The sequence below is a fragment of the Clytia hemisphaerica genome, unplaced genomic scaffold (genome assembly GCF_902728285.1).
Source record: "Clytia hemisphaerica strain Z4C2 unplaced genomic scaffold, Clytia hemisphaerica genome assembly, whole genome shotgun sequence".
Classification (NCBI taxonomy): domain Eukaryota; kingdom Metazoa; phylum Cnidaria; class Hydrozoa; order Leptothecata; family Clytiidae; genus Clytia; species Clytia hemisphaerica.
The window spans coordinates 109,118-135,419 of record NW_027103970.1 but is presented as its reverse complement, the minus strand read 5'-3'; the positions used below and the strand labels follow the sequence as shown (position 1 = coordinate 135,419).

General features: G+C 35.7%; 3 protein-coding genes across 3 annotated transcripts; all 3 read left to right on the top strand.

Annotated features, from left to right (window-relative positions):
• Nucleotides 1-19,486: 19,486 nt before the first annotated feature.
• On the top strand, nt 19,487-19,960 carry LOC136810583 (uncharacterized). The gene has a single exon (XM_067067144.1). The coding sequence runs from the start codon at nt 19,487-19,489 to the stop codon at nt 19,958-19,960; it is 474 nt and encodes a 157-aa protein (XP_066923245.1).
• Nucleotides 19,961-20,705: 745 nt separating this feature from the next.
• LOC136810581 (uncharacterized protein C9orf85 homolog) lies at nt 20,706-22,373 on the top strand. The gene has a single exon (XM_067067142.1). It carries the CDS (start codon nt 20,716-20,718, stop codon nt 21,259-21,261), a length of 546 nt encoding a protein of 181 aa, XP_066923243.1. The 5' UTR covers nt 20,706-20,715; the 3' UTR covers nt 21,262-22,373.
• A 374-nt stretch (nt 22,374-22,747) lies between these two features.
• Nucleotides 22,748-26,070, top strand: LOC136810580 (uncharacterized). The gene is made up of 3 exons (XM_067067140.1): nt 22,748-22,956; nt 23,414-23,483; nt 24,699-26,070. Exons 1-3 carry the CDS (start codon nt 22,762-22,764, stop codon nt 25,862-25,864), a joined length of 1,431 nt encoding a protein of 476 aa, XP_066923241.1. The 5' UTR covers nt 22,748-22,761; the 3' UTR covers nt 25,865-26,070.
• The last annotated feature ends 232 nt before the right edge of the window (nt 26,071-26,302 follow it).

Sequence of the window (26,302 nt, the reverse complement as noted above, 5' to 3'; positions counted from 1 at the left end):
ATGATACATCTTCTTTATATAATTATAATGCCAATCGTACATTAGGGTTTTAGAAATTTCGAGGATCGAAAATCCAACATAGATTGGTCTGTTTAAGGTTAATTCGGTTACACTTCTTTCAACTGCAGCTAGATGTTCGTGGAATATTTTGAAATTATTGAATGTTGGCTGGGCTGTATGTTTTTAAAATTTTGATGGATCGGTCACCAGATCGACTTTTCTACAGTTCCTGAGGTTCTCCATGGTCTTACCAAAACACTATTGTTCATTAGATTAGAGAAATCCTTCTCAAAATCATTTGAAGCTAATGAACGTTGTTTAGTGTTGAATTCTATGTAACTTGCAAGCCATGGATGGAGCTTGATCAAATTTCAGAATTTTATGAATTTTTATTAAGGGCATACCTAGCTGGATAACGTAGTCAGAAAAAACACATCATCTTTCAAATGAATATTTCGGCCAACTGGCCTTTTTCAACATAAAAATGGATTTATTTGACAAGGTTTATATACTAATTCTATATACACAAGGGAAAAAATTATAGGTCTATTGACAATTAAAAAGTTCATCGGAGAATAAAAGTTAAAAAGGCGTTAAAATGACGGTTTAATATACAATTGTAATTAACGAAAATAAATTAAGCTCGGGAGAATAAATAGGGTAATAAAATATGATAAGGTAAAGAAGTTTTTTCTCAAAAGTTAAATTCCCGCCTGACAAGACGACAAAAAGAACTAAACAAAAAAGGGTAAAAACCTAGCCATAATCGATCATCACTTCCCTCTCATTCAAGCCCTGAGGCTCAAAGGTCTGGAGTTTGTTAATCCAGAAATCTTCGCGTACCCGAAGACTCTGTTCATTCTGGGATTGATCAATTAGTGTAAAATCCCAAGCCTCCATACCATCATGACCCTCCTGACAAAAATGAGAGTGAAATGACATTTGAGGCGCTGTTTCACCTGAACTGCATTTCCGGAAACAAGATTTATAGTTGTTAAACCTGTTTCTAAATTTTACGGTGCTGCCTACATATTGTTTTTGACATGATTTGCATGTCACTAGGTAGACAACATGTTCAGAATCACAGTTCAAATGACACCTAGCTGGATAAATTGCCTCAAATTACGATAGTGGATCGCCTAGTTTCGTTTGTCATTAAGATTTAGGATCAATTTTGGTAGGGAATATTTGATAATTTCATGGTTCGGATGTAACATTTTTTGAATCGGTGACAGCATTGATGGTTTAACTGCAATTCGTTCCGGTGCTAGAGGGTAATCGTTTTATGGTCATTATGGAAACCCTTTGGATAATCTGTGGGGAGAAAATATAATATTAAGCATAAGTAAATAGTTTCAGGTAAAACAATAGAAACCTACATAATTTTATGAAAAGCAAAAGTAAAAAAGGTGGTAAAATATGAAGATTTGACAATTATGACATACCATACTCAAACAAAGTCGTACAAATTCTTACCTAAATCCACTTCCAATATATAACCAACATCATCATCGTCTTTTATCTCCATCGCATCAAATGATTTGATTTCTCCAGCTGTTAACCATGTAAAACCACCTGTTGGAAGATACTGGGACATCGCATAAACATAAAGATTATTCGCGTCCCAGTACACCAGATGTTCATCTGGTCTGGTGGGATCAAAATCGGGTTCATTCGGATTATTAGAGGATGCATGTGGTGTTGTAATTCCTATTTCCTTGTTGTAAACGCCACCTCTAATACCTCCCTCTATTTGTTGATATTGATCGATATCTGTTATAAGTTTTAAATATATGTTTGACATTTTGAGAGCGGCTTGCCGACTCAGACCTGGAGCTGTATAAAGTGTGAGGATAGTGTCGATTTCGAAATCGACACTATCCTCATTCTCATCATCAGCAGGTAAGTTAAGCAACAATTCAGCGAGTTCGTTCATTTGAGTATCTTCTTTAAAAATTCTATCTTTAATATATTTTTCTGTTTCCGCGTAGAATTTAGGGTTTAATGCAAGCTTATCTAGGGAGGATGGCATGAACTGAAGACTGTTAAGGAAAACGACACCTCCAATTTTAAATGAAATGTATTTCTCATCAGTGGTTGGGATGCATTCAATTTTTCCATGATATGGTTTAACTGCTGACATGATGAGATGACTGTCATAGTTTTTAAGATTGTGAAAAATACATGGGATTCGAATCTTTTCAGGATTCATTCGATATAGAAGGTTGCAGCAGTTATGTGCTGGTCCACGGTACTCGCCTAAAATGAGCAACAAAAAAGAAAGAAAAGATTAATAAAATATTATTAAGAAGTTGTTGTCATAGAGAAGAAATAGCTCTAGAATTGGGATAGATTTAATCAATAGGTGTATGATAATAATAACAATTAAAAGAAAAGGGTACATACCTGTAATATGGTTGTGATCCCTGACCCTCTTTTCCTCGTGTTTGAACTTCTTCTCACAAATGTGACAGTTTTTCGAGTTCTTTTGGATTTTCCATTGTTCACTTGTAACGGTCACATTAAGACTTTGTTATCGTAAAAAACTGCGTATCTTAGCTTCCTCGCGTTTCAATATATACAGGAAAAAATCATCAAATCACACGCGTGTGAAAACCAACATTACTGCACAGAAATTTTTTGTCGGCGTGTGATTTTTAAAATTTTTAGTTTGTGATTTTTTTTAAAGCTTTGAGGTCTTGGGATATACGTATTTCACATTTGGGAATTTCGGTTTGGATAAACACACGCGTGGGTTTTCCAAAATCACACGACGACTAAGTAGATAGATAGATAAACCTTCCCTTAGCACAGGGAATAGGCCCTATCCTAAGATAGAGATCACAGCGCTAGGTAGATAAAATAAAAAGCGAAAAAAGGAAAAATTATGCAAATAAGTAACTAGATAAAACTATCAAAAAATATGCTACTTGGAAATAATAATTTTACGCCAATCCAGACGATTCAAAGCTTTTTGATACCAGTCATTTTTTGACAAACCAACCTTTTTCAAGCACTTATAAATTCCTCTTCCATATGTGAAGTTTGGTGCTCCACGAGGGCGTTTCGATGGCACCCACGAAGTTAGCATTTTTCTGGGTAGTCGCTGTTGATCCATACGAGCGACATGACCAAGCCAACGAAGTTGACGGCGATTCACGTACGAATCAACGGATTTCAGAGATAAACGATTTAACAGATCAGACGTTCTGATTCTATACACACGGGTGTGGAGCCGGTTCACACGACACATTGCACGTACACATCTAGCATGGAATAAACGTAATTTTCGGAAAAGATTTTCGGTTAAACACCAGTGTTCAGCACCGTGTAAGAGAATAGCCAAGATAATGCATTCGTATACAAATTTCTTAGCTTTGTATGAAATACTGGTTGACGAAAATAAACAATTTCTCAATTACCAAATGCCCGACTTGCCGAATTGATTCGGGCATCAAAGACGTTCTGATTCTCTACACAGGGTGTGGAGCCGGTTCACACGACACATTGCCGTACACATCTAGCATGGAATATAAACGTAATTTTCGGAAAAGATTTTTGGTTAACAAACACCAGTGTCGCACCGTGTAAGAGAATAGCCAAGATAATGCATTCGTATACAAATTTCTTAGCTTTGTATGAAATACTGGTTGACGAAATAAACAATTTCTCAATTACCAAATGCCGACTTGCCGAATTGATTCGGGCATCAACATCAACATTATTCATTACAATCTCTCGTCAGAAAAGAGCCCAGATAACAAAAGCGATCCACTATTGGTAAATGTGCGCCACCTGGTAGAACAATATTTGACAGATTGCAGCCATCGTAGTAGAAGGATTTGCATAGATGCGTTTTGGTGCTGCAACGAAAAGGATTTCTGATTTGGAGTGTTTTTCGTCGGTGCCAGCATGTATTTCGAGACCGTATCTATTAAAAATGATTGAAGAGGAGGGGTACGTACGTTTCAGTCGATTCACGCGTGTGAATAAAACAGCTTGTCATCAGCATATTCCGAATCTGTAAAGAGAATTCCTCGATATTTCTCTTTGTGTTGTACGACCAGTTAATACATCATCGAACTTCGTATGGAAAATACAGACTGGTCTATCATACGATTACGCATGATATCATTACGGCTGCAAGATAAAATATGAACAACAGAGGACCCAAAATATCCCCCTGTTTGACTCCAATAATACTTTCAATTGACTTTGTGACATCATTAATAACAAATTTCACCTCGACACGAGCATGTAGCGATTTTAAAAGGCGAATCAATTTAGCAGGATGCCAAAAATTCTAAGACCTGCCACAACAGTTCACGAGGGACACGATCGAATGCCTAACTAGATCCAAAAATAGGACCCAAGATTCAAGGCGTGCACTTTTCTTCTTTATAGCCATTTTGACGGTAAATTTTAAAAAAACTCATCCGCACATCCTCTCCCTGATCGAAACCACATTGCGCTTCGTTGTCTAGGGATTCGGCAACAGGGCGGAGCCTGTCATGCAATTTATAGCTACAATTTTATAACACGTTTCAAGTAGCATAATGCCACGATAGTCCCGGGCATACTAAGGTCTCCTTTCTTTGGAAGACCTTTAGCAATCCTTTCCCCATTCTAGGGGTGGTTTTCATTCTCCCAAAAGTCTAAAATCACGGATTTGAAAATTTCGTAATAGATCATTTTGAATGATCGATTTCCACGCTTGTGGGGAATTCCGGAACACCTGGAGCTTTCTCCTTTAGCTTACAATAGCCTTTACTATCTCCTCATCAGTGGGGAAGTATCAAGACCGGTAACGGCTTCTTTGGGTGAAGTAAGGAGAGAACTGAGTCATCATAGATAGGTTGACGACCATACAAAGCTTTGAAGTGATCTTGAAAAACGAGCGCGTTTTCTTCCGGAGTTTTACAAATGGAACCATCCGGTTTTTTCATTGATGGTACAGCACTAGCTTTTGTTTTACACAGACCAGCACTGAGTTGTTTGATATTTCCCAAAACACTTTAGTCCCTGTGTTTTGAGGCGTTATTCAGTTCACTACATTTCGAAAAAATCCATTCATTTTTAGCTTTCCCTACTGTACGCTTTAGGGCTTTCCTAGCCTGTTTCAGCTTCTCGGCGGTAGAACGAAGCGGTCTTGACAAATATTTCAACATTGCAATGTTTCTTCTTTCAATTAATGGAATTAAACTATCCTCTGCTGCAGTGAACCAACCTGGTGAAGGCTTTTTCTTTTGTGGAAGCGTACTAGATGTCGCTTTGACAGAGTCAGATAAACGTGTATATGGACTGTTTGAAGGGGGTTGAATATTGTAATTCTCCATAACGGAAGCACAGAAATTTTGACTGGTTACATCACTTTTCAGTCCACTATAATCAAGACGTATCAGGCGATCTCGTAGAGAAGTTTTTTTGAGGCGTGAAATCATTCGAAGTTTACATACTATGGCTGAATGGTCTGAGTCGATCACGTTTTGAGAGACTCCAGCGTCCATCACATATTTGAAATGTTCCTTTTTTACGATAAAATGATCGATTTGGTGTTTTAATTTAGATCTAGGGTGATCCATGTTGCGTAATTATTTTCGAAAACAAGTCGTCACTGCAAGTAGTTCGTTTAATGATAAGTGGGAGGCGAAACGATGTCCGGCATCGTTAGCATACGATAACCCAAATTGTCCCACACAAGAGTTATTATAATAGTCAATAGTTTTGTTGAGACAACCAATGCTCGAATTTGTGTCACTTCCAATTATAAGAATATCATTTGGAAGCTTTTTTGAGATACATGCATCTAGATCGTTAAAGAAATTATCCCATTCGGTTTCAGGAGCAACTCCGACTGGTGCATAAGCAGAGACTACGAACAGTCCTATGTCTCTATTATCAATGTCGACCATCGTTAAACGCACTGCTATTATTCGAGCACTAAAGCGATGAATCTCACATCCTGCCGCTTTCCAGGCATTATGAGCATTTGGGCTGAGGATAATACCGACTCCTAGCGAACCTCTATTGTTTGTTTGAATTTCTTTGCCAGATAACAAAAGTTTATATCCATAATTACCGTCAAGATTCTCTGGTCCTGTTCTCCAAGTTTCTTGTATACAACAAATAAAAATGTTCCTTTTATGTAGCATTAGAGTAATCTCGTTGATACGATCATCCGATTTGAGACCAAGAGTGTTTTGAGATAGAATTTGCACAATGTTCCTTTTTAACGCTTTTCGTGTGTGTGTCAATGTGGCCGTTCGCGACACGTCCACATCCGGAGCTTCAAGGTCCACCATCATCAGTTGTGGAAAGGATCGGTCCAATGCTGACAATTGATCTCCGATGGCAAACCACTCCAACACGATCAACACTCCATCGTCATTGTGAATGTGATTTTTGTTCTTCTTGGGTGGGTGGACCTCTCTTTAGTGTAGGCTTACCACCACACCCTTTATTTTAGGTTTTGATTCTATAAGAAGAACTTTGACTCTAATTTGGAGTTATGGTGTTTCTTTTGATCTCAGGTTAGCAAAAACTAAATGACACTTACTTGTAAACTTTTTTTATTTATTTTTTTATTTTATTTATTTGAAAAAGCAGGTTAAAAAACGCAGACTAAGCTGATGTGGACCTGCAACTAAGGACTATATTACAAATGAAAAATAGTTAAAATGTATTAAAATTATGTATATGCTGTAAATAGAGATTAAAGAATTATTAGTGCAGAGATTTCTGAAGGATAGTTAACCAGAGAAAAAAAGTAAAAGCTTGATAAGCTTATGAGTTAATTAGAACTAGACTTGAGCTAACCTAATGTAACCTATGAGTCATAAAAACCTACGCATGTGCAATATAAAATTTAAAAGCTATACATGTACTGTATCTAAAAAATAAATGAAATTTTAAAATCTAGGTCATCAAAGTGAGATAGGGAAATTAAGCAAACGAAAAGTTTCTTACCATTTTCCATAAAAAACAATCAAAAACATTTACTACTTCCTGGTGGACGGAGTTGCGGAATGATAAGGCCATGCCCAATTGATAGTTTGGTTTGTGTCCTCCAGTCAGGAGCAAGTGCAAATTAGGATACCTGTCGGCAATCTCTCCTACTTAGGAGAGTTGTATCCTAATTTGGAGATTTAGGTATCCTAAATAGGAGAGCAGACACTTTGACCTGAATTTTTGAGGTTATACTGCTTCGATCCGTTTTTGAAATCTATGCAAACCTTCAAGTAATTTCTCTGGCGGGTTCCTCGAAAATTAACATCCTTAATAATCTGCCGTTCAGAGCCTAAAATTTTTGGGAACACGAGATAAAGATTTGTTTTTCTTTTTACGGAACGGCCCGCTACGGGGGCAAAATTATTTTAAAGGGAACCAGAGACAACCTTGATTTCAAGAGGATATTGTGCATAAAGTAGAGATTGTCATTGAATGATTTTAATTTCAGAGTATGCACAATAAAAATGCTGAAGAATGAGAGCTCATACAAGTCTGTAGCACAAGCGAAACTAAAGTTATGGCATTTTAAAGCTTAAAAACTGCCAATTTCTTCCATGAAACGGAGTGTCACCCAAAAATTTGCATTGTTAAAGTGGTTAATATATTGACACTGACTGATATGCTATCAAAGTCATGGTTTTTAGCCATAGCAACGATAACACTTTGTTTTGAGAAAATCAAAAAGATTTTTGGTAACACGCAACCAATTTTTTAAATTTATCATAAATGCGGTACACATGATATGAAACAGAATCGGCTGTAAAAATCTTATTCAACTTTAGAACCCTATATAGGGTTAATGGAAAGGTTTTCAAGGTGGATCATATGCTTAGATTTTGATACAAAGTTACTTTATCAGCTTAAAAGATGTTTGAGGTGATATGGTTAAGTGAAAATTTCATAATTTTTATTTCAGTAAAGTAAGATAATTTTCCGTCATTCCGTGACCAAAAATGATTTCTCAATTAATAAAAACCAGTCTTCCCCCAACGGCAATTAATTTATGCCTGGTTTGAAAGTACTCAAGAGGTAAAAACTTGCCAAATATTTTACTCTGAAAAGGTTTCCTTAAAACTTTACAGCATTTTTAATTTTTCCGTCATTCCATAACCAAGATTTTTAGAAAATAAAATCCTCAACCGTTCAATCCAGGGAAGGCGAAACATGCTGCAAGCGAGTTTTCTTGATCAATTGTTGGCCTATGTTGGATTTTAAATAACTAAAACTGCAGCATTCATTGTATTTTTTGTGATATGGCTGTGGCTGTTTTTTAATTTTTTAATTTCAAGGCTTTTTAGCTTGAAAAATGGCAAAATCAAGGTTCGGAAGTGCTGTAGCTCTAAAACAACTGAAAATGAGTTTAATATACTATGAGAAATGATACATATACAAATGCAGGTTTTTTGTTTTTTAGTGTCCTAATTAGGATCACTACCAGGCCATAAAACATTGATTAGGTCCATGTTCAATGTTTTTCATTGGCTTTCAGCAAGTTTTATTGACTGTCAATATTTCCCTTTTTCAAAGTCAATGTTTTGTATTGACTGTTAATATTGACGGTCAATATATTCTATTAGTTTTCAAGAAAATTGATTGACAGTCAATGTAAAATATTTGTTGTCAATAATTTGCATTCGACAGTTAATAAAACTTGCTAACAGTCAATGAAAAACATTGAACATGGACCTAATCAATGTTTTTTGACCTAGTAGTGGATGTTGATTGCTATTTTGGAGACTTTCTTGTATCCAATTTAAGATACCCTCCTAAGTAGGAGAGATTGCCGAAGGTATCCTAATTTGCACTTGTTCTTGACTGTCCTCTGACCGACTCTAAATTTTTGAGAAAAAGTGTTTCACTAACTTTGAGTCAGACAGTTAGTCACACTACACAAGTGTTACTCGTAAGCCAAATCGCGTATTACGAACAACCTCTAAATTGCTGAGTACAGGAGAAAAAAAATCGAAATTTAAAATGGCGGTCAAGCCCACAAAATCAAAAAGTTTTTCAATCACCTATTGCAGCTCAATAAATCAATGAAATAATTTGAAATAAAAAATAAACAAACCTTGAACGTTTCATGAATCCAAATAAATAAAAGTATTCAAACTGGAAAACCTGGAAAAACTGGGAAAATGGCCTTTTTCAGAAAATTAGCTGGAAAAACTGGAAATAGGTACATTTTCCAAAGAGGAAAGCTGGAAAAACTGGAAAAGTTTTTTTGATAGTTTAAGTTTTTGATAGTTTTACTTGACTAACCCAATTTTCCAATTTTGAATCGAATCTTTTCATTCAGAAGACTTCATAACTTTTTCTGCCTTTCCCTCTTCACCCAGTTTGCTTCTTGTACACTGTACTTTAAATCACAGTGAAGGAGAGCAAGCCAGGAGAAGAATATATATATTTCGCTGACCAAGGGAGTAACTCAAAGTTGGGGGACTACTTTAGAATTCTAAGAATTCTAAAAATTTTGGGGGTACCTAAACTTTTTGGCGGTAGGACCCTGTGGCTTAGATCTGTTTAATCGATTTGAAAGAAATGTCTATTAAAAATCTAGAAGTACCAGTGGATACCCCTTAAAACCTACAAAGTTGCACTTCGGGCTCTCTTAGCCACCAAACTTAATTTAATAATGTTCAGTTCACTTTTTTACAACCTCTTAAATGTACTTTATCATAATCATAAAAAAAACTAATTTTGAGAATTTCACTTATCGCAAAGTGTTATAAAATTCGAAGTTATCGAAATTTTTAGTTTCTCGGATCTAGAGATTACACAATTGTATTAATAGGGTCATAAAACCTATACTTTTTTGGTACCTACATTTATGGCAGGTATGAAAAAAATCATTTTCTTTTTCATGGTTAGACCCCAGAGAAATCTTAAGGCCCTCAAAGTTCTAATTTAGGTTTTAAGGTGTATTTTGATTCTAACATACAGTCTTGAAAATATTTAGGTCCCAATGATCTAATTGCAACATTAGTTACTTTGCAGTGAATCACTGTTCAAAATTTGAGACCAAAAGGACTATTATATAAAAAGCTATTGGAGAAAAACCATTTTGTAGGAACCATAGACAGCGTACTTTCAACACGAAAAGTTTCAGCCTAAATTCCTACCTAAATTTTCAGATAGAGGGTATCTCTATTTTTTGTAGGTTTTAAAGGGGTATCCAATGGTAATAATTTTGCACTCGCTTATAGCTGGAAAAAAGTACAGATTTTTTGGTGAAGGCTGGAAAAAGGTACATTTTTCAGCTCAAAATACATGGAAAAAAGGATGTTATTGACCAAAAGAGCTGGATTTTTCATCTAAAATAAGCGTGGCCACCCTGTAAAGTGATAATTACATTTCAAAATAAAACAATTTCCAAACCAACCTAAAGTCAGTGTCTGCCAACTAAAACTTTCTCTGCGGGGTCACTGGCAAGGAGTTACGATTTCAGACTTTAGATTCCAATTCTTGTATAGGCTGCAATTACACTGCCAAATGATCTGTATTACAAATATTTCCAAATGGGTCCATAAGTTAAGAAAATGAAATTATCATCTAGCACGGGGGTTTTGTTTTTAAAAACAAACTTCAAATTAAAATTGTTAATGAACTTATTACTTAAAATATCACTCACTTACATAATTTATTTATGATATAACACCCCTTTCTCAAAAATTGGGCTCTTAAAGTCTTTTATGTTTGCCGTAAGAAGGGAGAAAAATTAAATTTGACCCCCGGTTTTTCTCTCTTTTTCTAGCTAGTTCCAGCGTGTTAGTGTAGACACAACTTTAATCCGCGGAAATGAAGCGTTTTCATTGGTCTAAAATCACGGATGGTCACGTGACCAGAATTTTTATCCAGGGAAATGCCGTGGCGGCAATGTTTTGCTTTAGTGAGTTTGACCATTTTGTTGTTTTGATTTGAGCGGGCGAAATTTCTGTACAGACCAAAATATGGCTTCGTTGGAATACCAGTTGAAACACTTGTGACTAGCGTCCCGCCAAAATGCGTATCAAAGATTAATGCTGCGAAAGCGCTATATTGTTTACTTGACTCTCAAGCAAAAAAATGCACCGCAAAACTTTACAACTTTACAATCTACATTGTTACTAATATTTTTCTAAATCTCCATAAAATTTGTGACATTTTGGTATGCACATCGAATAAGGAAGCTTATCGAATAAGGGAGCGTCGTTTATAAGAGTTTCTTGTTGACGGGGACTTTAAATTTCATCAAATTAAGGAGACTCTCGAATAGTAGAACGTCGAATTAGAGAGCGTCAACTGTACTGATATTATAGATTGTAAAAAAGTGAATTATACAATATTAAATTAAGTTTGGTGGTTAAGAGAGCCCAAAACCCAACTTTGTAGGTTTTAAGGTATATGTGTCCCTGCACGCGATTTGGAGCACATTGAAAATGGGCCGATCCTTAAAAAGCCGAACTTTTGGCCGATATGGACCGGTCTGGACCGTTCCTGGCCGAATTTGGCCGATGTTGACCGATCTGGGCCAATCTAGGCTAATCTTAGCTGAGCCATGTTTCTTAATCTTTTCTTTAAACAAAGGCCGATCTAGACCGGTCCAAATCGGCCAAATTCGGCCAAGTCCGGTCTGAAAACAAACAAGCAAATCTTTTTCGTATGCCGGTATTTTTTTGTTTACAATTTCGAGTGCCTTTCGAATCTTTTTGTTAAGTGTTCGAATGAACTCCAGAGAACGTTCAAATGTTTTGAAAAGTCTCTGACTCTTAAACAAAAGCAAAAGGAAAAGTACCACAACAGAAGCAAGAAGGTGGACGTATTTTTATTTTTATGTTTTCACTAGAGTGAAAACCGTCACGAGAATAATTTTTCATGAGCTAAAAATTAAGATTATAAATTATTGGAATATCAGCAAAGGAAAAGGCAAGTAACAGTTTATTTTTGAGAGATTAAGCTGTCGTTAGTTAAAAGGTTGAAACAACCAATTTTTCAATTTGGTTTTGGTGTTACTTTACTAGCTGTGTATGAAATACCAAGAAAAATATTGACATGCAAGTTATAACAGGGGAGATATATGTAAATGAAACAGGAATGTCTAAATAAACTAACGAAGGGACACAGTGCAATTCTATTCTAAGGAGGATTTCTAATAATCTTTTCTAAATGGATTCATAAGAGCGAGTGAGTCAAGGTTATGAAATACAGGGGAGTATGTCATTTACGACGAAAAAACTGTTTGAAAACAATTTTGCTTATATTCAGTATTTCGGCTTTCAGTATGTTAATGCTTATATTCAGTATTTCGGCTACCGTAAAACGTTCTGGACAGGTTTGTATCGGCCTGGACCGGACCATCTTGGCCTAGACCGGTCTTACATTGGCCGAACATCACTGTTTTTGTTTTATCAGGTTTGTAACTTAACAAAACCGGACCTGGCCGTTATTGGCCGATCCAGACCGGACTTGGCCGATCCGAACCGGACCTGGTCGAACTAGGCTGATTTTGGCCGTAGAATTACTTGGCCGATCCTGGCCGATCTTGAATGTGCTCTAAATCGCTTGCAGCGACACATAATGTGGTTTTAACCCTATTAGCCCCAAGCTTTTTTGACTTTTGTATCCCCAGGGGGGGTAGAATCTACCACCCTCGATTATTTTCGATCTAGAAGAGCTATGGCCATGAAATTTGGTACAGATGTTCTCCATCATGATAAAATTTTCCAGGAAGAAAAAAAAATTAATGACGTCATTCAAAAACTGATGACGTCATCACAAAATTTCCACCTGTCGGAAAAAAACCCAAATATATGGTTTACAAAAATGTCTATTACAGTCGAATCAATAAAGATATTTCGATTCTGTTTGAAGATTCTGAAAGGTAAAAGACTGTTCTTTAACATAATTGCCGGTTTTGCAATTTCCATGAAGATTTTTTCTTAAAATCTATGCTATCAAATTTTGAAAATTTTACCCATTTTCAAAAATTTTCTACCCCCCCTGGGGCTAATAGGGTTAAGGGGTATCCACTGGTACAGGAACTCGCCAAATGTTCCTAACTGCCTGGGTTTCCAAAGTTCAGAAAGTCTGTCAACAAGGGTTCACACGCAGACTGTTTATAACATTCTGTGTCAGACTAATCTACCTGCACCAAGCTCTATAATCTTAACTTTGTGAGATGAGGTATTTTGTTATTTTTTCTAAGATTATGGGCTTAAGGATTCCCAGGCTAAGGGCGGGTTGACGGTTTAGTACAGTTGGCTGTTTAGTACAGTTGGCTGTTTAGTACAGTTGGCTGTTTAGTACATTTGGCTGGATGGGATGTAGATTATCGATGTTTATTTCTCTCCCCAATGTACATAGCTTAACAGTTCCCTCAAAGTTAGCGGGTTGTTTGGAGATTGGACACTAGCTGTGTCTCAGTTTGTGGCAATTCCATTGATTCGTAGAATTCAGGTACCGGATGGTGAACATTGAGCACGTCGCTCCCCTCGTCTACTACGAACTAGTGTAATAGCAACGAACCGATAGCACAATTGGGAGAGCAATCGCCCGGCAAGCAAGAGGTCGTGGGTTCAATCCCCACTCGATTCGTTACCTTTGAGAAAACTGGGAAGTACATTAGTGCAGGATCCGTTGATTCATTACCCATAAGTAATACGCACTTGATGTTTATTTGTTACCAATTTTAGAGAAATTCATTCTATGCCAAATGTTACTTTTCCATCTTTCTTTTTTATCACTTTGTTGTTTTAAAGACCAAATAAAACAGCCCAATGAATGTTCATGTTGAGGTCTCCCTTTCTGCCTTTGTTAGTGAGGTTGAAGCTCCCGCCTGCAGAGTAACAAAAACAAGATTTTTGAAAAAATAACCTTCAAACTTACATAACTCCTGGAAGGAATACTTTTTTTAGCATTATTATATAAGTGTTTTTAACAACTTCAAGCGCTAGCTTACTGTGTGATTTTGAGCTCAATATTTTGTAAAAAACTACCTTTTGGAACAAAAGAAAATTGTCAAATATCAAAGAAATTAACCCTTAACTTTTGAATTACCATTGATAGCAAGTTGTGGGGCTTTCAAAGTTTGTATATAAATATGAATGGAGACTTTCATAAGCTAAATATTGGTACCAATTTCAACTTTCTCCAAACTTGCTTTCCTCCAAATGATGAAGAAGAAATTTGCAGCATTACGATGGAGCCCATGAAGTCACCCGCGCGGCAAATTACACGCTTGTAATTTGTTCATTATATGGGGGCAGTGGGTGGTTTTGGGGCTGGCACTCTATTATTCTCCAATTCATCCATTTTGATGGAGAACAAAAAAAGCACGGCAGCGCAACCCGCCGCCCCCACGCAACACTCTTTTCTTTCCTCTTAGTTCTTCTAGTGTAAATGATGCCTAAAAAATAAAATCAAACGATAGTCATCGAACTATTGAACATTTTTATTTGAATCGTCTGTCGAAATCAAGCATATAACAAAAATAAAAATCTAAAAATATAGCTTGTACAAAGATGACTTGTTGGTTCTTGGCCAGTTTTGATTTGTTTTCTTGACAAATTTGAAAAATTTGATTACCTCCGTTCCACATGCTTAGGACAACCGTACAAGATTAATTTTTTTTCAAGGGGAGAGTCTTCTAAACTCAAACTTGGCACAGAAAACATTGAGTGGTGGTTAAGGGATCTTCTCAAAAATATAATCGATTTTCGATTATTAAGTTCGATTAATGATTCGACTATTTAATCGAATAGCTGCCGTCGTTTAGTCGAATAGGTTCGACTATTTAATCTCCTATATTCGATTATTTAATCTCCTTTATTCGATTATTTAATCCTTGTATTCGATTAATTAATCCTTTTTTGCTTATATCTTAGGGATCCTCTCAAAAATACCGAATTTCGGTAAAATGGTTTTCGGTTAAACTCGGCTGTTTGTTTTGGACAATTTTCCCACCCATCGCAAGTGAAAGAGGATAAAAAATGCTAAAAAATGATATATAAAAAAGTACAGGTTGTAACCCAATTTTCATCGATATTTTTGTCTTGAAGTTATATCTTTTTTCAAATGCTGTAACGTCAATTTTAACTTCACGTTTCAATGGAAGCGCAATTTCGAAAAAGAAATCCCTTTATTTTACAAATCACCGACACATATATACTCATTCTCTTTAGCATTTTTAAGCTCCAAAATAAATAAAACTTACTGGTTATCCTTGGGAGTATTTGATATCCAAAAATGAATCACCATTAATAAAAACAAAGTATAGATAAATAAAGGCTCCCATCGAAAACTGAATTTCGAAGGGAGGAAAGTCTGTAGTGAAAACTGAAGCAAACAAAGCATTCCATTTCCATACATACATACCTCTTACAACCATATCTCAATGTAATAAATTTTAAAACTTTCTGTTTTCAAAGTCTTTTCAAAATATGAATAAAATCACAATATTTTAGGTTTAATTTTTAGAAAATGTTTTCTTCTCAAAACCAAACTCACAAGTGAATTCAATGTTTTGATTGCAACATTTTCGAATCTTTCGAATGCGTGACGCAATTTGATTGGCAAAAAATAGAACTCGCGCGAAAAACAATGCAACGACTTCATTTTTTAGATGAGAAAAAGTGCAACAACATCAATAATTCTGCGCGATGATTCGATCTCTTATCTAGCCATTAAAAAAAACCTGGATGTAAAATTCGAATCCATTTTTGCAAACAGAATAATAGGGCATACTGGAGAAGTGGGACGTGGGACGGTGGGACGCTCAGGTGGGACGCTCGAGTGGGACGCTCAGGTGGGACGGTAGTGGGACGCTAAGGTGGGACGGTAGTGGGACGCTAAGGTGGGACGGTAGTGGGACGCTAAAGTGGGACGGTAGTGGGACGCTAAGGTGGGACGGTAGTGGGACGCTAAGGTGGGACGGTAGTGGGACGCTAAGGTGGGACGGTAGTGGGACGCTAAGGTGGGACGGTAGTGGGACGCTAAGGTGGGACGGTAGTGGGACGCTAAAGTGGGACGCTAAGGTGGGACGCTAAGGTGGGACGGTAGTGGGACGCTAAGGTGGGACGGTAGTGGGACGGTAGTGGGACGCTAAAGTGGGACGGTAGTGAGACGCTAAGGTGGGACGGTAGTGGGACGCTAAGGTGGGACGGTAGTGGGACGCTCAGGTGGGACTGTAGTGGGACGCTAAGGTGGGACGGTAGTGGGACGCTCTCTCGTAAGGCTTTTGTATTTTTGCTTCTCTGATAATTATGTACGAGTAAAAAAGAACTCAATATGAGTAAATGAATACTTTCAGTATTAGTTGTTATTCTGATCGGAATACTCTCAAATGATTACGCCAGTATCGACAAAATAACAATGAAAATCCTGCCTATTGTTTGTATGCGCGAATGAAAATGTTTTACGCAATTACATTACGTCATTTTTTATTACTTTTTATGGCAATATAAAAACATTTGCTCTCACTAAAGAAACACGACTAACTAGCTCAGCCGGTAGAGCATCAGATTCAAGGTCAGGTGGTCCAGGGTTCGATTCCCTCACACGTATTTCTTTTTCTTTTCTAAACTAATCTATCCACAGGGATCAAAAATATTTCAGACCTGATCAAAAATATTTCAGACCTAATCAAAAATATTGATTTTTCAAGCACGGAGGACGAGAAATTTATCTTTTTAAATAGCAGATCTTGTTGTTGTCCTTTAATCTTTTGATACTTTTGATACAATTTTCATCCAAAATCTGTCTTTGAATCATACAAAGTTCCAATACACTTTCCTCGAGATATACATGGGGGGGGATATTGGCAAAAAGGGGTACGGATGCTCCGGGGGGGGGTACTAGGTTTGCGAGGTGACAGGTATGTCCGAGGCAAAAATCGAAAATCGCCCCTTTGAGAGACAAAATTTTGATGATTTTGGGACCCTTTGAGAGATTTTTTCCCTAAATTTAGTTTAAAAGTCTGTACTAGACGGACACGGTCCTCCGCCTACTTTGAAGTGTTAAAAATTGGTTGGCTAGTCAGACAGGCTAATAACGTTTTTTCTGAAACAAATATTCTTTTGACACTTTTTGCCGGACAAAATCGGTTCGGAAAAACTGGAGCAACCTTCGATTGCCTTATCGGACTTTTTAGCTGTTGGACTAGATGATGTCGGATGCATGACTTTTGAAGACTCCTCCCCCCAGTTTGTGAAATCATCATTCTGAGCAGTTTTCCAAGAGAAAAATAAATAAAATCTGTATTTCCAATTAAATAAGACAGGCTATGAATTTTCGCATAGGAAATTGATTTTCTGTGGTTTCTCAAGGGAATAATAATCTTCTTTTTCAAAAAGAAAAATTCAACTAATGATTGCTCAAGGAATTTCAGTTATTTTGTATTTTTTGCAAGGGAAATACCTTTTCTTTCAAAAGAAAATCAATAAAGTGCTGTGATTTTCCTTGGAGAATACGTGAAAATTGATTTTTGATATATTTATCAAAAAGTAATATACTTGTGGAAAGCCCAATTATTCTACTTTTTCGAATGCTGTGTCATGGAATTTTTTTAACAATTAAATAGAACGGGGTTTCCTCTGATGTAAGCAAACCTGGAGTCCTATCCTGAAAATTGACATTGAGCGTAGAAAAAAAGACAAATGAAAGTGTTTTCCTTTTTAATTCATATTTCCAATAATTAAAGACTAACTTGAAAACACCAAGAGTGAAATGTAGCTAAATGATTAGAACGCCTTGCGACTTAGAATTTTTTTTCAAAACTGAAAATTTGACCCTGGGCTCGAACTACCAAAGTCTCTTGTCGATGATTCTGAGTCCGGCACGCTAGCAATGTACTATCGAGCCGATACGATACTAAGCAATTCAAAAATCCTTATAAAAAACACTACTGCATATACGGGTGAACTGACCTTGGACCTCATGGGCTAGGTCTTTGTAGCTTCGATCAAATTGATTATGTTATTATTTTATAATCCATTCACTATGAAAAGAGTCAAAAACATTTCGATCGATCTGTGTATTGTTTATAAGTACTTGACCTGTCCCTCTTCACTGTATTATAAAAAGAAAAAGACAAAATACATATAAAAGAGCGTCCCACTACCGTCCCACCTTAGCGTCCCACTACCGTCCCACCTTAGCGTCCCACTACCGTCCCACTACCGTCCCACTTTAGCGTCCCACTACCGTCCCACCTTAGCGTCCCACTACCGTCCCACTTGAGCGTCCCACTACCGTCCCACTTGAGTGTCCCACTACCGTCCCACCTTAGCGTCCCACTACCGTCCCACCTTAGCGTCCCACTACCGTCCCACTTTAGCGTCCCACTACCGTCCCACCTTAGCGTCCCACTACCGTCCCACTTGAGCGTCCCACCTGAGCGTCCCACTCGAGCGTCCCACCTGAGCGTCCCACCGTCCCACGTCCCACTTCTCCAGTATGCCGAATAATAGAGCATGACTTTATTTTATGACGTATCTTGTAAGAAAAAAATGTTGCATTGACCAATCAAAATGCCATGATTGACGTTTGCGAACAGAACAATAGAGCAAAAGATTGTTTTCTTCCTGCTTTTATATGACGTAATGACGTATTCTTGATCTTGTGAGTGCTCTCCCTTTTATCCTTTTATCTTTTTTTTTGTTTTGCCCTTTTTGATTTGAACATGAACACAGCGATGGAGTGCTATTTTCGAATCGAAAAACAATAACAAAGACATAAGAAGCAACTGTGTTGAGAGGTTGATCACAGAGGAAAGTGTGTGGAAATTAAAAAGATAGAAAAAGATAGAAGTACTTTATCGTGGAGAGATCGTGGAATTGTTATCCAAACATTAAGAAACTTAAAGATGATGCGATAATGTGATTCACAAAAGGATTATTCTATCATTTCATAATTTATGATGCCCCTTGGTAGATCAAAAATCCTTAAAGGTAAGAAGAATTATGCAGTCATTGGTTGATTTGACTACGGCTTTTTGAAAATATTTTTTCTTCTCTCTTTCAAATCCACAGTAGACAAAGGCTTGTTTGCGCTGTTTTCGATCTACGTAAGAAAAAATAACCGATATTCGACTATCTTTTGGAAAAAATTCGATTATATTTTGGAATCAAAAGGATTAATTAATCGAATCATAAGATTAAATAGTCGAACCGAGGGGACTAAATAATCGAACTGAGGGGACTAAATAATCGAACTGAGGTGACTAAATAATCGAATTTCGATTGTGAAATAATCGAAGTACTTCGATTATTTAAGCGAATTTTTCGCTTAAATTCGATTATTTAAGCGAATTTATTTTTGAGAAGATCCCTAAGGGGGTGGGGTGTAGGTTGTGGAGGTTTTTTTATTAGTGGCTATGAAACTTTTTTTGAAACTGATAGTAATCTTGAGTAATTTAACATTAAAAGAGGACATCATAACTTATTTCTGGGACACTTGGTTTATCATTTGGGATATCACCAAAAGTATTTCAAGTAGACAAGACAAAATGGACAAAACATCACTTGGTTATGAACTGAGAAAAACTCCTGAAAAGGGTGAAGGTATCTTTGCCACAAAATATTTTTGTAAAGGATCTCTTGTTATGGAGGGAAAAGTGCTGAAAGAAATGCCTCATAATACAAGCCATACAACTCAAGTAGGGGTTAACAGATGGATATTAAGAGAAGAACTTGCACAAAAAGTCAATCATTCATGTGATCCTAATGTGGGTTACAGAGACAATTCAGTTGGTGGAATGGACTATTTTGCTTTCAAAGATATTCATCCTGGTGATGAAATAGTTGGAGATTATGCAATGGGAAACTACAAAGTCGATCATATGCCACCATGCAAGTGTAGCGCTCTTCAATGCAGAGGGGTAATAACTGGCTGGAAGGATTTACCTCAGGACATAAAAACATTATACAAAGGATATCACGCACAATATTTACTTGAAATAGATGGAGATGCTGGCAATTGATTGTCCTATTCCATTAAACCTACACTCATGGATAACTACCGTTCTATCTGTGTTGCATTCATTACTTTTTTTAATAATACATCAAAATAAAACATTACTTGTAATTACATTACATCACCTACCATATTTCACATATAAATTCAGGCCTTCAGACGATGAGTACGTCATATACATGCATATACCTGTGATTTAAAAAAATCTTATTCATTAGAATTATACTTTCATAGTTCCATTTTTCTGAAAATATAAAACAACAAACAATTTTTTTTAGTAGAATTTTAGTGTTAATTTTGCTTTAGGAATTTGATTTTAAATAATCTTTTTTATATTTTGTATATCTAATTTTTTTTACAGATATTCCACACATCATAATATTTATGAAAAGTATTAGCTATGACAGAAACACATCCACATCAGTTTTTACTGCCAATACATATACTTACTTAGTTGTAGATAGAACTAGTCAAACAAGTGTTCAAACTGTCTGGATAAGACAAAATCACGATACTGCATAATATACTATAGAATAGATTAAAATACCTATTTATTGAAAACAATGCAAAAATATATTTTACTGCCAGATCTGACAAAAAAGCTTTCATTCATGAAAATACCATCAAAGTTCTGCATAGGTCTGGGTTTGAATGTTTTGTTTTGTCAGTTAATAAAATTCTCAACTATTGCTTTTTCAGATCCAAAATCAATATATTGATCACGTTTCCCAACTGTTTTCTCTCTCTTTTAGATAAGTTAAAATGAGTACTCAAAGAGGAAATACTACAAAAAAGAGAGCACAAAAGCACAAAAACATCACAAAATTCATAAATGACAAATATGACACCACTGGAAAGATGAAGCAAATAAATCAATTGGTAGTTTCAAATGTGTGTCAGAGATGCAAAGATTGTATTGAATGGAAAATCAAGTACAAGAAGTATAAGCCGTTGACTGTTCCTGCCAAATGTAAAAAGTGTGATCTGAAGAAAGTCAAATATGCGTACCATATTGTTTGTTCAGAATGTGCAGTCAGTTTGAAAATCTGTGCAAAATGCAGTATGGAAAAAGAAGTAGTAGGGGAAGTTGAAAAAAGTACATCTGAGAAGCAAAGGGAGGAATCATTGTTGAGAGAAGAATTGAAATTTATGAGACTCCGGGAGAAACGTACCCTTATGAGACAATTAGAGAAAGGGGAAAAGGTGAAGGTGGACATGAATGAAAATAAGGATGAAGAAGATGAAGAAGATGATGAAGATGATGAGAATGAAAGTGGAGAAGAAGATGAAATTGAACCAGAGGAATAATCAATTTTTGATTTCAATGTTTTTAAGACTTTGAACCTTTTATTAAAAGTATTTTCAAATTCAATTTGCTGTACCATGTATCAATGAAATATTTTTAAGGGTAGACTTTATAGGGTTAAAAAATCAGAGCACTACCATTCCCAAATGACAAATTCATTTTTATTTCATGATCATGAGTTTTGTTTCTTACAATTATGATGATTGCTTTTTTTGTTGAACATTAAAATGCTTATTTTTTGAGCCTCAGTATGCTTATTAAAACATCATGCATATAAGAAGAGCCTATCAATTTTATTTCAGAAAGCTAAGAATTGATTAATAATTAATTAATGTTGAATTTATAGCAGAAATTGACGTTCGGTTTTGATTTTGATAATAATTATTTCAAGATATATAAGTACACAATTGATGCAGATTATATTGTTGATGGATATGCCAAGTAAGATGGGTTTACAGGGTGTATAAGGTTTTCATTTTCGAAAAGAAGATTCGGAAAATCCGAAAAAAAAACAGGCTGCGAAAATTTGTAAAGTGTTTCTTGATTGAATCCCCCCTTTCTCCCCCACGTACGCTTTTGGACACTTTTCAAAGGACCCCCCTACTCATAGCTGTCAACTTCACCTCACCAAAATGCAGGAGAGTTCCAAGTTGGAAAATTCTCCTCTATAATCCAGTTTTTTTTTCAGGAAATCATGGGCAATCTCTCCGGCAAAATCCGATTATATCGGAAATTTTTTTGGTCCGAAATCAAACAATTCTGGAAGTTTTTCATCCCAATTTTCCAAAATCAGGATATTTTTTTCAAAAAAAATCAGAAAATATTTGGAAATTGGGAGATGCGGGATAAAATCCTGATAATGCCAAAGATTTGGCTGAATTTTCTTCATGCGGGAGAAATTGTTGACATGCAACACTCTCCCGCTCAATGCAAGAGAGTTGACAGCTATGTCCTTCTTCTCCCACTTCTTGAATGGTCCCTTATAAAATAAAAGTATATTTTAAATTATATCTTGGGTTACTAAGAGAGACAATAATTTTATATATTTTTATGTCAAAGTATTGTATTTAGTCCATTATTTAGTCCACTTCATAATTGATATCTTGTCTTTAAATTTTTAGGTGTTGTCAAATTTAATTCCTTTTTTTGTTTCCTGATTGAACTGGCGTCTCAACTACACCTAGGCTTAATCACAATTTCGAATGCATTATTTCTTTTAATTTTTTAATTCCTTTTATTTTTGCAAAGAAAGAAGCCTATTTTGAATGCACTAGAATGAAGGAAAATTACAATGTTTAATCTGGTAGTTGAGAAATACTCAAAAATTAAAATATTTTTAAGATCTATGGTTGGAAAATTGGCAAAAACTGAAGGGCGCAAAAATGTAAGAGGCACAATTATAAGGGAATGAAGGTAGTTATTCTTGAAAAAATTCAATGTGATAGAAGTAAAATTTCAAATGCAAATTTTTTTTTCATTTGTAGAATAAAAGCTTGAAAAAAATGAAATTTTTATCAGTAGGTAAAAGATTTTTCTCAAACCACAGTGCATTCAGAAGGATGCTGAAGATGGGTGATATTTTGGAGGAACATTATCAAAATGGTTTGACCAATTATTCCAATCCACAAAATAAACAATTGATAAAAAATCTGATGGTTGAAAATGATCATGTGTTCAGTAGTGAAGACCAAATAAAGGTAGACAAAATATTGCTAGCCATAATATATACAAAGTAGGCCTTGTTGAGAAACTTCATAACTCAATTTAATAATTTAATAGGATGGTCTAAAATTGGGCTCTTATATCGTGCATATTGAACTTAACTTGGCAAAAGTTATGTTACTTGAAAATGTTCTTCTTATTGCAGCAGAAAATCACGTTTTCTTTTCTGCCAGTACTAGTAGGGGGCCAACTTTTAGGATCTGCAGCATGTTTCTTGGGACGCAACTGCGTGTGATGCTGAGCAAAAAGATATACTACAATAACTTGGACAGATGTGTCTCACGACGAAAGATACTACGGATCTGAAGGGTTTTCCTCCTACTATAAACCTTCTTCCATAATCCAATTCCAATAATCTTTATACTCAAAGTTTTTGAAAATTATACCTTAGTTTCGAATATAAATGTTTTAGTTTTTTTTGTTTATTTCTAGCGTTGGATCTATAGAAGGAAAGCAAACGAAAAAAAGAATACACTTTCGTTTCCTCATACTCTTACAGATGGTATACTTTGATCTACCTTAAAGGACAAAATTTTGGCTAGATTTAATTTAGCGGATGGCCGAAAAAATTTTCGGAGAGAATTTAATTTGGCAGATGGCTTGAAAAATTAAGTTTGATGGGAATTGATGAAAGATATTTTTTACCAAAAAATTCTGTTAAATTAGAAAAAAACCTGTTTTAAAGCTTGAAATAGCACACACTTCGAGAATAAATACAATAACTACTTGCGGGAAAAATAAATTTGATGGATTTTAGCCAATTCTGCCAAATTTTCTTTCCACCATAAATTCTTGTCTTAAGGTATTTCATTTTGATGCAACAAACTCATATTACTATTATTGCTATCAGTACTAGTTGAATAACCAGTTGATTTCTCATAATATTATAATTCTAAGTTAATCTCAGAAAATGTATTTGGTTGTAGGTTTCGAAGGCCTTTTTTTGGAACTTTTAGAATTCGTTCAACTTGACTTAAAATAGTATCAAAATTTACGTAATTTACACTACATGTAGTAATTCCATGGTCAGTTCTTGAATGCTACAACCTCCCATCAAAACTAGTTGCTGAGGTAGAGTTTTGGCAGTCGGAACCACTACATGAAAAGTTACTATTGCCTTAACGGGAAATATTAACCGAACGGGAAGGTAAAAATAACCCGAAAAGGAAACTGTTTCCAGATTGAAAATTTCATTACTTTTCTGTTTCCCGTTTTGGTCAAGAACTTTTCATCGTCCCCGAACGGGAAATATAATTTTGTAAACAAAGCAGATTTTGTTTCCCGATCGAGAAAAAGTTTCCAAATAGGGAAGTTTTTAATTGGGAATCTGGAAATTAGAATTAAAGAAGCGATAACCTGGTGGATTTCTTAACTACCTGGTGAATATTATTTATTTTCCCTCCTTTACAAGAAGGATAAGTTTAAAACTTTCCACAGGAATTTCCGGAGTGCTCAGAGGCCACTTTCCCGATAGGGAAACTGGTGAACTTCCCGATTTGGAAAGTCTATTCATTTCGGGAAGTTTTCCACCTTCCCGTTCGGGAAATATTTCCTGTTAAGGCAATAGTTGCCTTTTCCATGTAGTGGTCCCGACTGTTTGGTGCTTTGAAGAGAATTTAAAATTGCTAAGATTGTCAACTGATAACACAGCTAGCACAGGAAGAACTTTTTAATAATTAACATAAGAAAAAAAATTATGATAGCTTTTATATTCTAGGTACTCAGCAACCGAAACCAATTGATGTCACTTCACTAAATCTACCAGTATGGAAACACTATCTTGAAGACTGTCCAATGCAAGATAGAGACTGGGTACTAGACGGCATTCAAAATGGATTCTCTTTAGATTTTGATTCTACACCGTTGTCAAGTGCCAGCAAGAACTTACTATCAGCTCATATCCAACCTGGTATCATTGATGACTACCTGGAGATGGAATTGAAACAAGGAACCATGTTGGGACCATATAAAGATCCCCCTTATGATCAGTGTCAAATTAACCGGTTTGGTGTGATACCGAAATCAGATGGTAAATTCCGAATGATCACTGATCTGTCTTTTCCCCTTGGCGAAAGTGTTAACGATGGAATATCTAAAGAAAATTCGACTGTTTCCTATACTGGACTTACTGCCGCAGTTAAAAAGATTCTAGCTCTCGGTAAAGGATGTTTGTTGGCAAAATTCGATATTCAACGAGCATATAGGATGATTCCATTACAAGAGGATGAACGTAATTTAGTTGTCATCAAATGGAAAGATTATTACTTTGTTGATCTAGCATTACCATTCGGAGCTAGGAGTGCACCAAGAATATTTACTAGATTCTCCGATGTTTTAGAATGGATATTCCTGCAGAAAGGACCTGTCAAACATATGCAACACTCTTTAGATGATTTTCTTGTACTAGGACTATCACAGTCTAATGATTGCCAAAAAGGTTTGGAGAACTCTTTACGACTTTGCCAAGAACTAGGTGTTCCTATTGAGCATCGAAAAACAATATACCCAACAACCAGACTCGTCTTTCTTGGCATGGAGATTGATACTGAAAAGATGGAGATGCGAATTCCAGAAGAAAAATTGGATAAAATCCGACAACTTTTAGATCAATGGGTTCAGAAAAAGTCTGGTACAAAACGCTCATTATTATCTCTGATTGGTTCTTTATACTATTGTTGTCAAGCAGTGGTCGTTGGCAAGCCTTTTATGATTCGATTAACAAAGAAAGCATATTCAGTTGATAAGTTACATTTTTTAGTTAAATTGGATGAAAAAGAAATCGAGGACTTGATGTGGTGGTATTATTTATTGAATTCATGGAATGGTAGAAGTTTGATGAGCAATTTTGATAAACACCGAAATGTTGTGAAACTTCATTCATAGTTGTTGAACATCAATCATTTTTCAATGCTCATTGATTTAAAAGGATTATAATAGCCTACGTGTAGCTCGATTTTTTAACTCATTTTTTCCAGAACTTTTTTTATTTACTTTGATACCTTATACATAATTGATATTTTCTAATTATTTTCTTATTGTTATGATATTATCTTTTTTATGAAAATTATAAAACCAAACTTTTATTTACCTTATGAAGCTTTTACTACATTCTTCATTGCCTTTTTGTATAAGACGCAAAGTTGATGATCATTATTTTGAACTCTTTATAGTAGGGGGCCAAGCCTGGGGTTCCGTGACATCTTTTCTACGACCTGGTCATTTTTAGTCTATTGCAAAGAACAGTATATTACAAGATATTTTTGAGAGGGAAGACGCGGATTAGGCCCGGGAAAACTTTTTATGTCCAAAATAGTGACGCCG